General features: G+C 36.0%; 1 protein-coding gene across 4 annotated transcripts; it reads right to left on the bottom strand.

Moving 5' to 3' along the window:
* Positions 1-428: 428 nt before the first annotated feature.
* LPAR4 (lysophosphatidic acid receptor 4) lies at positions 429-11,787 on the bottom strand. 4 transcript variants are annotated; one of them, XM_008978134.5, is made up of 5 exons: positions 11,118-11,779; positions 8,929-8,978; positions 8,358-8,422; positions 7,839-7,940; positions 429-4,345 (listed from the first exon to the last, which is right to left on the bottom strand). In XM_008978134.5, the coding sequence occupies exon 5, from the start codon at positions 4,264-4,266 to the stop codon at positions 3,154-3,156; it is 1,113 nt and encodes a 370-aa protein (XP_008976382.1). In that variant the 5' UTR covers positions 4,267-4,345; positions 7,839-7,940; positions 8,358-8,422; positions 8,929-8,978; positions 11,118-11,779; the 3' UTR covers positions 429-3,153. The 4 variants fall into 4 exon arrangements, 3 of the variants coding, with proteins under 3 accessions (XP_008976382.1, XP_034805965.1, XP_003824463.1); XM_034950074.2 differs by lacking the exons at positions 8,929-8,978; positions 11,118-11,779 and having other exon boundaries at positions 8,358-8,914; XM_003824415.6 differs by lacking the exons at positions 7,839-7,940; positions 8,358-8,422; positions 8,929-8,978 and having other exon boundaries at positions 11,118-11,780.
* Positions 11,788-13,413: the final 1,626 nt, after the last annotated feature.

Raw genomic sequence — 13,413 nt, 5'->3', positions numbered from 1 at the left:
AGGTATTAATCTGCCAGCCACTTAGCTCTGCATTCATCTTATTGTTGTCAAGATGATCTGTTTGCCCTATCTTTTCCCAGGCTTCCCAGTTGTTGTCCTAGAATATTTTGTCAAATCCTAGAAATTAAAATCTGAAGTCAGCTTGGCTAGCAACCCCAAATAAATCAAACCCAAGTTAGAAAAATCAGGAAAAGAGGTCATTAGTCTTTCATCTTGATCCCTGAAAAGTTACCCAGGAATTTGCCATTTGCCATTTCTGCATTAGTCTTCATATAGCCTCAGAAATGAGTTATTGAAATTAATTTGAGAGCAAATATAGTCTAATAATTCCTTTGTGAAAAGATGGAGGGAAGATAAAGGAGAGATGGCTTTGGGTGGCCACAAATAAAGAAAGTTGAATAATTGATCAAAGTATGACTGCTAGATAATTCAAATATATTTTATTACATTTAATAAACATTTAAAATCCAAGTTGCAATTACAGCTGCAAAATTGCTTTTCCTTTCGATGTAACATAGTCGCTTTTATATTTAGTTATACTTTACATTTTCTTGCTTACATTGTTAATGTGACAAGTTTTATTATTAGCAATTTATATTAACTATAAAAATGGAAATTTGAAAAGTGAAATATAAAAAAATTAAAACTAAACACGGAAATTACACAAGAAACATTTAATAATATAATTTCAACTTAGTTAATATCCCATTAAATGGTTTGGTGTCATAATCATAAAATTTTATAATGTTAAGAAGCAAGGGCACAAACAAATGTTCACATATATTTTATACTTAACAAGAACTGGAAAAACATGAATACTGAAAGAAACAAAAGATTATTCATGCTTTTATTACTGATTTGATCTTACCATATAATCTAACAACTGAACTTATCTTAACCTAATTTTATTTAACTGAATCTAATGCCTTATATATTCCATCTATAGCCTCTTTTCATAAGACTACATAATGCATAATTACTTTTAGGACTTTCATTGGGAAAAAGTAATGCCAGTTTTAAGAATTTATTTTTACTATTGTTTTAGCATTTTTTCACTTCGTTCCTAACCCAGACACAGATTTTACAGTTTTTACAGTTACATTATGCTAACAGATTTTTACTTAAAAGTCTCAGTATTTTTAAGTCTGCATATCATCAGAAAGAAAAACAAGTTAATGAGTTTTAAAAATTTGCTTATTGTTTTAGAAGTTTTACTTTTTTGTTATTGTTCTGTGCTTTATAATTGTTTAACCACTTTCTGGCACAAGTTCAGCAACTTGCAGGATACATTTTTCCTGGAAGTTTTGTTTTAAAATTCTAAGCATTTTTAAATTGCCATGTTATCCAAATATTTTAAAAATTGATTAATGCACATTTTAAAATATTTTTGTTGTTTTTCAGGGTTTAACATTTAATTTTGGTTTTTGTTGTTGCTGCTGCTGTGTATGTGTGTATACGAGGGTTTATTTCCACTGCTCCTGACTTGAGCACAAATGTAGCATCTTTCAAGCTCAGAAGTTATATTTACAAGTTCTAATATTCTTAAATATCCACTTTAGTTTAAAAACTAGTAAGAGTTTTAAAGATTTTTGCGGTTTAAGAAAATTATAAAAAAATTTTCTCTTTTTTTGTAGATTTTAAAATACTGTTTTTAATTCCTTTTAAACTGGGTGCCATTTTAGCAGCTTCTTAGTTGCAATTTGATCCAAAGCATTATATGAATGTTACAGTGTTTTGTAAGTTTCGCAGATGCTCAGAAAATGCAAGTTCTAAATTTTGTTTGTGCTTGTTTTGTTTGTTTTATCGCAGTTTGATTTTTGACCTTTTTTTCCCACAATTTGTTCCTAACCAGGAGACGAATTTAGCCACTTGGTAGCTGCGTTGTGCTTCAAAATTTTATGCAAATGACATAGTATTTTTACATTTACAGAACCTCAACAAATAGTAATGAAAGTGTTACAAATTATTGTTGAGGTTTTTTTATTTTTATTTTTCTTGGGGTTCTGTAGTTTTTTGGTTTTGGTTTGGTTTAGTTTATGTGTTGTTTTTTTTTTTATTTGCTTCCAATCCAGGGGCACAAATTCAGCAGCTCCTGGCTATATTAGGCTCCAAAATTCGATAAGAAAGAATAAGTATTTTCAGGTTATATATCTCTACTCCTCCCTCCAAAAAGGATTAATTCAGGTTTTAATAAATGTTTTTGCTTTATAGTTTGATTTTTTTGTATTACTTTATTTTTTTTTTTCAATTTGCTCCTGACCTGGGCACAAATGCAGCCCCTTTCTGGCTGTGCTGTGCTCCAAAGTATAACAGGGAGGATAAATATTTTATAGAACCTAGTTTCCCAAAATGAAGATAACGTGACATTTTAAGAAAAAATATGTTGGTGTTGCTCAAGTTTTTTTATTGACACTTTCCTGTTTTAAGTAATTTTCCAGCTTTTACCTGCCAGACACGTATTTAGCAGCTTTCTGGCTTTGAAGTTTGACATGAAAATTTTAATTTGGTGTGAAAACAACGAAGTTTTTTAAACTCACACTGCTGGTGATTATAATTGTGTAAATCCCGTTAATTTTCTTTTTCTTCCCACCCACGTACATGCCAATGCAATTTGTTTTCTGTTTTCAAAATGCACATAACATATTTTACCAATGTTAAAAATTTGACACATTTCTTATTAATAATGTTAGGCTAAAAATATTCTTGTGCTAAAATAAACTCAATGACAATTCAAAAAAATAAAATAAAACTAGCATATATCAGTAGTAACACAATTTTTTAAAAATCCCTGAATTTGTTCTATATTTATAGGCCCAACCTAATTACCAAATATCATTGGAATAGAAATACCTCTTTGAAAGTTTCAAAGTCATCTGTATATTATCAAATGCCACTGGCCACCTGGATAATGCGATACAATGAAATTCCAACCAAGCAGAAGAGTTTGGCAATCCATCTTGGTTGTTGTAATTAGATTTGACCTATAATTACTGAACAAAACAGCAATAAAAACTCTACAGTATACCTTCAAACAAATGTATCTCACTGGATTTGGTGCATTATTCTCAGTATCATTAGCTTCAAATCTTTAGTCTATAGCATAGGAAAAATTATAGGAGAAACCATATCTGGACCTGAACACATTTCTCATACCTAAAAGGTGGATTCTAGCATTAATTCACCACCATTATTTGTTGTTTGATCACTCACTTCCTCTTGAATAGCTGGAAGGGAAGGCTTTGTGGTCAAAGGTGTTTCAGTCTTAAACAGGGACTCCATTCTGATGTGGGCATTGATGTAGAAGGACTTCTGAAAGGACTCAAGGGTGAAGTAATAGATGAAAGGGTCAAAACAACAGTTCAGAGTTGCAAGGCACAAGGTGATTGGGTACATGATCTTTGCAAATCTTTCCAAAAAGCAATTAGTAATAGCTTGGGAGCGCACCAGGGCATACAAGAAGAGGACAGAGTTGTAGGGTACAAAGCATACCACAAAGACTGCCATATGTACTGTGATCATTTTCAGTACTTTTTTCTTATTGGTCCCAATTTGAGACAGAGTAGCAGGCTTGCGAAGAGTTCTCAGCACCACAGAAGAGCAAGAGACATTCAATATTAGAGGAATGATAAACCCAACAACTTCAATAAATATTGTGATCTTGGATAAATAAGTCTTCCAGACACGTTTGGAGAAGCCTTCAAAGCAGGTGGTGGTTGCATTGTTGACATTAGTGGTGGAAAACAAAGAGGCTGAAATACCGCCACTGAGGACTAGGATCCAGACACCAGCACACACAATGGCAGAATTCTTCCTAGTCCTAATAGTACGAGATCGAAAAGGATAGACAATGGCCAGGAAACGATCCACACTAATACAGGTGAGAAAGAGCATGCTCCCATAGATGTTGGTAAGGAATGCAGTTCCAGAGATCTTGCAGAGGGTGTCACCAAAAGGCCAGTGGCGGTTGAAGTTGTAAAATATTTTAAAAGGTAGTGTACAGACAAAAAGCAAATCAGAGACAGCTAGATTGGTGATAAAAATAGCAGTCTCACTTCTCATTTTCATGCGGAAACAGAAGACAAACAGAGAGACACTGTTGGTTATCAGACCCAAGATGAATACAACACTGTAGACAGCACCATTGAGATTATACTTGAAGGAATCATCAACAATGCAAGTATTATTGGCAGTAGCATTGCCCAACCTGGGTCTGAGGCTTGAATTTGAATCTTGGAATTGGAAGTCAATGAATCTTCTGTCACCCATGGACTTTTTTTTCAGGAGGCCTGCTGGCTGCAGGGGTTCACCACTCTGACACTATGGACCGGTAGGAAATATTTTCCTCCTATGAGAGACAAGATGGAACAAATAATCAAATTTGCCTTCCATCCATGATTTCTGTGTAATAAGATATTCTGTCCACCCAGATTGGAAGAAAACATGCATATTCCATTTGGTTTGACAAGTATTTTTTGAACATCTATTATATATTTAAAGGTACTACAAGAGTATGTTGCAGGAGCAGGAAAGCTCACACTCAATACAATAAGTGCAATACTATAGCATTGCAAATGTAATTAAGGTGTAGGTCACTCAAGAGTCCAAAAATATAAAATGATAGTTAAAACAGCATTTATGGGACTGCAAAACCTCTAACATTAAAGTCAGGCTTTATTCACTATGATCGGCTTGAACTTATCTTCTACAATAAGTACTGCCAGTATAATTATTTTATTTGGAAAATGCTTTTATAATGGAAGGCTTTTCCCTTCTGCCCAGAGTCCCTCCAGTCTGCCCACTAGTGATCCTTTTACACAGCATGATTCTAGCTCACTGGCTATATATTATTTTGTGAGTCTCAAGTTGATACATTTCACATAGATCTCCCTAGTTTTCCATTCAGATTTTTTATGATTTCAATCATTTTATTTTTTATTTGCATTATGTTTAACTGACAAATCATAATTGAACTACATTTATGTAAGTACGAGGCGATGTTTTAATATATGTATACTACATGAGGTGATTATGTCAAGCTAATTAACACATCCATCCCCTCACTTCAGTTTTATGTTTCCAGGAACATATATATTATACCCACAGCAAGCAGCCTGCAAATGCCTGGCACTTCTGCTCTGCTGCTCTGAGTAATCAAACTTTGTGGGAGAGAAAGGACAGACAAGAAAACATTACATTCTCAATCCTGAAGAGAGGGCATGGGAAAACTGCCACTGTGGCCCTATTCATAGCTCCCATTGCTTGAACACACAACCACCTTTGCCGTCTAGAAGTGAGGGTGTGGTGCTGGGACTTAACACAGCATTAGAAGCAAGGAGTTCTATTTCTGACTCAGACACTGGTTCACTCTGTAACTTGGCTATACTCTCTCTCTTCCTTGTATAAACTTTACCTCTAAGCCTCACAGCTAAAGCTAGGAAGATTCAATAGGGCTTGTGAATTGCTTTATGAGCTTGCTAGTATTCGGCCCTACCTAACTACAGAGAAACATTATGTAAGTTTGTTTCCTCCTCCCTTCCTGAAACAACTGTAACTTTATATTTCTGTCTTTTTTGGTATACTGAAGTTCACATTAGGAACACATCCTTCTAGTGTCATGTATACCTTGTGCCTCAGAAAGCTCCCCTTGAGTTTCAGCCTTAACTACACAATTTACTCAAACAGGACAATGCAGGAGTGTGCCCTCAAGGTAATATTTCCCATACAGGTATGATTAAAAAACCAGAAAGACATTTGGCTCTTGAGATGATTCTGAAGAAGAATCAATATTAGCCTCTTTTCTTACTGGCTTCCTTTCTTTTGACTAAAAGAAACAGCGTTTCTAACTATTAGATCTTCCTAAATAGCCAACATATTGTGCACTAAATAGAGGCAAAGGACCAACGCTTGAGCTTCAGATGAAATGAAGAAGGAAAAATATATGCTGATGCAGTTAATTACATTTTCCACTGCAAGGAGCATTAAACTACTGTCTTCTGCAAACCTCTGCTCCCAATTATTCTGACAATTAATCACCTAAGGGTGTCAGAGAGTGTTGGGTAGCTGCATTTTTATTGACAATGGACAGGAAGCAGGTCCCGTGGAGTTTGACCAAAAATAAATCTGACCCTCAACTTTTAACTTCAATCTACACCTGGAGCTAATTCAGAGTGGCCACAATTGTTTCCTCTTTTTTAAAAAATTTCTAATGATAGTAAAATACAGGTATACCATATTTGGGGTCCTTAAGGCTCCTGGAAGAAGTAAAGTTAGCCTTTTGGCCCTATAAGGATAAATAACCAAATCACTTCACTTCATGAAGTGCTAAACTTTCAGATCATACATTGAAAACAAAGCTCCAACTTCTGGCATAAATATGCCCGGTACCCTAGAAAAGCTGACTTGCTTTTGCTCCCTACAGAGGACAGTCCAGAGCTCAGGAAGACAAGGCCTTGAAGGCAGAGTATACTAAAATTATTTTTGCTTTGCTCCATTTTTAATAAGCGCAGGCCAGGTCAGAGTGCTTCTGATCCCCAGAGCATTTCCTTGTTCTACTCTGGTCAAAGTTTATGAAAGTTGACACAGTAGTTTTCAGAGGAAGATGAAATCTATTGTGTTCTTATGTATAGATACTTAGCAGTGAAGCAGATTTAAAAATACACAAATGTTGTGAAAAATACAGCTCAAAACAATCCTGCTGGAGCGATAGGGAATATGTTCAGACTGTTGCTTCTCAAATTAGTGGTTTCTAACAGATAAGACTCCTTAAGGAAATTTTCTAGGTCAAGTCACAGGCATAGGTCACAATCATACAGGTTTTATATCAGTGTTCCTATACTTGGTTGATGCTTCATAATAGTTTTTGAAACAAAACCTAGCTTTATGGCATTCCATATGGAGGGAACCATAGATAAATGTTTCACTCAAGAATGGAGCTAGGAAATTGATCTAAATCAACCTCTTTTATTTTTTATGCAAGAAATATCCTTTTAAAAGTGGCTTATCTACACCTAATCTGGTTTTCACTAAGATTATTAAGGCTGCTTTGTCTCTCCATTTTATTTGAGGAAAACAGGAAACTGATATGGGCCTCAATTTGATAAAATCCTGTTCTCAGTGATTAACTTGGTATTTTTTTTCTTTTCATCAAAAAAGAAAAAAAAATACTTCAGTCTCTTATTAACACTTCACTTGATAACACAGTCCAATCTTTGGGAAATAATGTGGTCTGGTGCTCAACATGATGGGGCCAAAGATTGCATCAGCCCTACTAAAGTAGAATTTTCCCTAGTACTTAGTTACAGAGTAAGAAAACTACAGGTAAATTGCTCAACCTAATATTATAAAATTGTCTTGAGTCTTGAGACTCAATATCTCATCTCAGCAGAAGCCCCAGATCTTTGGGGACAATTTTTGGGTGTTCCCAAAATAACTCATTTCCAATTTCTGTAAGGGTCATATATACCAGCCAGGATTTTGACATTATTCCATATATTTGAACAGGCAAATCAGTTATCAATTTGGACACCAATTCATGTGACATACTTAGACACTGAAACTGATAATAGCAATAAAAAGAGTCTCCCATATCTAAAGGTAAATCCCAGTGGCAGAGAGGGGTTGAGCTAAAGAATCAATATTCATCTTCATCAAAATTGCCTGGATTATAACAAATTACAATTCCTCCATCCATTCTAGATCTTCGGATGATACAATCTTTAAAAAGTTGGAACTATTTGTTACAACAAAAGTTGGAGAATTAAATTAGGAATTTGCAGTTTCTCTACACATTTTCAGGTTATTATTATTATTTCAGTAATTTTCAGGAGGGTAGGACTCACCACATTAGTTCGAACCAAATCCTGGCACCAATTTTATCTAAGACTGGAATAACCAATGAGCTTCCTGGAGGCACTGTAGTTAGAGATTTCCTCCAATGGGTACTGTGAAATAGAAATAGTCATAATAGTGTGCCATAAAGAGAGCTGATAGCTTTTCAATAAAATGTATATTTTCAATAAAATGATCTTATAGAAGATCATAAGACAGAAAAAGTATTATATGATATAAACCAGAGTAAATGAGACCCAATAAATTTTAAAATGGTATTTACATGCATTGGATTTCATTATTACAGAATTGCAGATAACAATGTATTTTCCAACCTGTCACTGCTGTGCTATATTTTTTTAGTGGTATTGACTAAACACTAATGCATAAAATCCATATGTGGTAACCTATAATAATTTAAAGATAATGAGTGACAAAAGACATAAAAATATTTCCTCCACTTCCATAAGGTAATGCATTACATTAAAAATACCAAAACAAAGGAGAATTTTGTTTTGCCATGAACTTACATTGGGTCTTTTTTTTTTTTCTTTTTTTCTTTTCTTGGCAACAACTGTTACCATTGGGCAGGGTCCTTAATAAGGGAAGAGGGAAGAGGAAAGATGACTGGAACAACAGGTGGAGACTCCACTGTCTTGTTTTTTACCTACACCCCACACAATTTCTCTCTCCACTGAACTACAGTGATATGATCAAGGCTTCAATTCAAACACTGACTGACAATCACTGCACCTTTACCAGGATGTCCTAGGCCTACCCAATATAGCATGTCTGTAACATCTCCAATTCAAACTCTGCACAAAATATTTGTATAGAACCAGAAATACTCTGCGATGGAATTCTTAGGAGTAGCAACCGCATTTAGAATTTACCCATTACAGTGCTTCCATCTGTAAAGTAGAATCATCCCCTAGCTCCAAACGTACACTATTGTTACATCTCATCCTTTTCTAAACAGAGGTAGCCTAAAACAAAGCAAACTTCTAAATAGTATTACAACTCTCCTGAAATGATTTTTCTATAATCTAAAAAAACAAAATAAATACAATGATTAGATAATTTAAGATACATTGAGATCACCTTAATATTAAGGAGAGTTGATTTTCACACTCCTCCAGAAATCTGTCTTCCTGGAATGAAATGAATATTTTATTCCATTTTATTGGTTTATCGTAAAGGAAAACAGAAGCATTAACATTATTTTATGCCTTTCACAGTTGATAACGATTATACAGAAAACCTTTTATTGAAAATCCAAGCAAATTAGGAAGTTCAAATACCCAGAAGTTTTTATAACTGATATTAATTAAATATAGACACATCCAGCCCCATCACGAGCTCTGTGAGAGCAAGTCACAGTCCATTTCTGAGTCTCAGTTTCTCTTCTCCTTTAATCTTCAGTCTTGACTGACAGAAAAGCAACCTTCAATGAGTGCCATGCTGGTGGCCTTACTGGCTGTTCTTTTCCATCATTTATTTTCACCTGCTTACACTGGCCACTGTAAAACATTTTTTATTTCCTCAAAGTCTGCAAGCAAGGAGGGTCATTAATTTTTATTAGACTTAATGAAATGATTGCTAGATTTATTTGAATATTAGAAATAAATAGTCTTAATTAATACCGGAAGCTAAGAATCACAGAGAAAGATGCCACTAATATCCTAAAGTCTTCCAAATTCCCTTATTTTCCTCATCCTCTGTCCTTGTGCTCATTTCAGCAGGCATATCACCTCTAATTGTTTAGGTCTCAACCCTCAACCCTTCCCACCTGCTTCCTGGTCACTTCACCCCTCAGAATATGAGGTTATCGGCATATTTCAGGACATAACCATGTAGAATCATTAGATCATTTACCCGTTACATTGTTCTGATAACTGATCATTTATCCGCTTAAAGTAAAGGTGGATTCCCAGTGGTAGGTAACCTTTTATTGGGCTCCCAATTTTCAGTACTAATATTCGCAAACACATTACAGGTTTTGTTCTTCCCCCAACAAGAAGGCCAAGGGCAGACTATATATGATGACCATATACACAGACAAAAGGTAGCTACACAATTAGGCGCTGAACAAACCACAGCAAGGGCAACAATTCTCACTGCATTTTCCCAAAAGGCAATTGAATAGATCAAGCTTTAGCTAAGCTTGGCCTGAATGTTTCTGTGAGGCATCTTCCTGGTTCTCCCTTTAACTTGCAGAGAGCACACATTCTGAAAGACTGGCCTGATTGTTCCAATAAGGCTTTCATTCCCATCTCTGATTGGCAGGAGAGACTTTAGAATGTAGATGCCATCAAGTTTATCAGGTGAACTCATCCTTCTTGGCAAGAGTGCAACTTTTCATCTGTGACAAGGCAAAAGGTTTTATAATCTATGTTGATGGGATATGATGTTGGGAATTTTGTTCTGAAAAATAAACGTGTTGCAAAGCCATTGGGTAATCTGGATCTCAGGTTATTATTATTGTCTTCATGTTAGTCAAGATAAAGAAAGATGGTATAATTTTGTAAGGTAGCAAAGTGAATAACCCCACCAAGCTCTGAAATATTCTAACCTTTGAATTTGTCTGGTCTTTTCCACACTGAAATAATGATAAATTACATTGCTGAATTTCCTTTTAAAAGGTAACTGAAATACTGTATTTAGCAACTCAATAAGACCTTTTTACTGAAAATATTTAAAATTTACAAGAAGAGAGTTTAAAGATGACACATTGATGCATTTGTATGGCAAACAGCAATTAATTTCACATATAATTGCAAATTCAGTTTATGACAGAGTTTTTCATTCAAACATGATTCTTCCTTTATGGGTAAGTTCATGAATTATTCAATATAGCAAATGTCACATTCTCCATAAATCAATTAAGCATCAAAGACATGTCATGTATAGTTTTACTAGAAGAAACCTCATCATAATACAAGCCACGTTAGCTCACAATAAACTGTAAACCAAAGAAATACAAAGCTAGTCGACATACTTTTTAAATTGTTCTACACTGTGATTTTAAATTAGCTCTTTAGAACAACTGTGTTTACATGAAACAGCAGCCTGAAAATCCTGTATCTCTTCCACGGAAACAATATTATTGCCAAAACAATGGAAATTCTCGTTTTTTACCATTCATCACGAAGATCCTTGTTCAGTACTTCAGAGTTGAAGTCTAACTTCTTTCCTTACACTCTCAAAGCATCAGTGTTTCCACTGTAGTTTGTTATGCTATCCCCCACCCCCAAACGCCAAAATCAAATCTTTTTAAAAGAGAAACTTACCCCAAGAAAGAGTGTGCTAGATGAGAGAATGTGCTGATGCCTGTAGATAATTAGCTAATAAACATGTAAATGGGCAACTCGCCCTTTGGAAGTGCATATTTTTATCCATTTTTTTTTTTTCTTTTTTTTTTTTTTACAGGGAAAGGTTAGCCCAGCCTAAAGTAGCAGACTCTGGGCTGCCGCAGCTTTTTACTGCAAACCGCTCATTCTGTAAATGTGAGCTTATTTACATTTATCTCTTTCCCTTTGTTAACGACTCCCTCTCTTGAATGCTGTAGCCCGCATGCCTTTAGCAAACAGGACACAAAAAGGCCTGAAGTCCGAGCTGGAGCCGACGGCCAGGGGAACTCTTGGGGGTCTCAATAGGAAATGCTTTTCATTGGCTAAGGAGGCATTATTAGGAGTCTAGATCCCGCCCAATTCCCTGTGCTCCATCGTTCCCTTAGTCACCAGTCACTGGACTGAATAAGTTTTTCCTTAAAGAGCATTGCCCAGGAAAAGCAGTTTCACAGTCAAGAATTAATGGCTTAAGTGCCACTTGACAATATAAAAAGTGTCTTTCCTGACCAATTAATCCACAGAGAAAGCCTGTGTGCCTGTCTTTGCCGCAGGACTGCAGAGGAGGAGACAACATTTCAAACAAGGAGGAGTGTTTCAATTATGCATACCATGTTCGCTCCTACTTGTTTAAAATAATTACAACAATATTGATAATAATAAGTAGGGGGCAAGGAAAAGGCAAAAATGAAAGGTACCATAAAAATATTCCTATCACACTGTGCAAAATTCAATCTCCCACCATCACAAAAATATAAAGTAAAATTTAATACTACACTCACTTAAGCCAGATAAGTGCCCTCAGATAGAGATGTACTAGGGTCCCAGAGCTCTGACACCCACCTTCCAAGGACTAGGGAGTGTTCTGTAGCAAAAGGAGGGTCTACACTTCTCAAGTAACTGCCTCGCAGTAAGTCTAATTACCATGAAAATTTCAGAGATTTGCTAAAATACAAAATAAATAGCACAGATGCAATCTATTTATAATAGAGAGTTATCTGCAACTGTATATCTCCGCCCACCTCCCCCATGGCAAGATTTTCTTTTCTAATTTTCTACAGGTTTACTGCCTTGGTCACTCACAATTCTTTTTTTTTCCTCCCTATATTTTCCTCTTCACCTCCCTCTCCTTGATCTGATTTTGTGGCAGAAACCCACTCATCCATCTGTAACTTCATTGTTGGCCCTTCCCCTCTGCCAGCCCACCCCTGCAAGCCTTCTCTACTCTATCTCCACCCACTGCAAAAGCCACCAACAGCAGCCCCTCCCCCTCCTCTGGAATGAAATTCTCTGCCCAGGGATAAGGTGCTTTCTTTCTCTTGGCAGAGCAGAGCCCCTGGAGTCTTGGAGGATCCTCTATTTGCTTCAAAACTTCAGTTTGTGTAATTAAGCTGCCTCCCAAGTAGGGCATGTTTCAAGCTTGTTTATTCTCCCTATTTGTTCAGCTCTATTGTGGCTCTTCTCACTATCAGTGGAGGCCAGTAAACAAGTTAGTGTGAAGCTGACACTAGCCTTATTACTTGTAACTGGCTCTAAAAAAACACTTTCTCTGTTGCTTCCTCTTCTCCATCCCACCCCCAATCTCTGTTCTTTTTATTCCCCTCTCTGCTTATCTCAAATATGTCTATTTCTGTCAGTTGCTGACATTGTCTGTGTCTTTATAAATGGTCTTTTACCAACTCTCATCCTAGACCAGTACTCGGTGCATTTGTCAGTCCACAGGCGAAAGATAAAGTCTCTACCCTGCAGTATGCCAGAGTCTAGGTAGGGACACAAAGACACATGAAAAAAGTGGGATACCAAAGGTAAATTTTGAAAAAAAAAATACCAAGGCAGTTATATGGAGATTGAGTTCTGTAATAGATCAGAGGATGGAGATGAAGTCCCATGGATAGGGCCAGGAGGGTTTCTTAGAAGAAGTGGGATTTGTGCCACATTTTGGTGGATGATTCAGTATTAAATAAACAAAGAATGGAAGGGGATATATTTCTAGGTGGGCAGAGCAAAGTGATCAAATGCAGAAGATGTAAAGTGAGAGTAGGTGAGAGGGAGACCAGTTTGTAAAGGGAAAATAAGGGTAAGGAGAAAAGCTTTTGAGAGGAGTACTTTACTGTAGCAACTCAATGCACTATAGTGATTGAAGGGTTAACCTATAGTCATGATCACTGTCTGTCTATATGATCAGCTCACTACCTTTCTCCTCTTCAAATTAATACCCATAAGTTTTCCAATTCTTCTG

This window comes from Pan paniscus, chromosome X, assembly GCF_029289425.2.
Source record: "Pan paniscus chromosome X, NHGRI_mPanPan1-v2.0_pri, whole genome shotgun sequence".
Classification (NCBI taxonomy): domain Eukaryota; kingdom Metazoa; phylum Chordata; class Mammalia; order Primates; family Hominidae; genus Pan; species Pan paniscus.
Note: the sequence above shows the minus strand (reverse complement) of the source record. Positions and strands in the feature narration are given on the sequence as shown.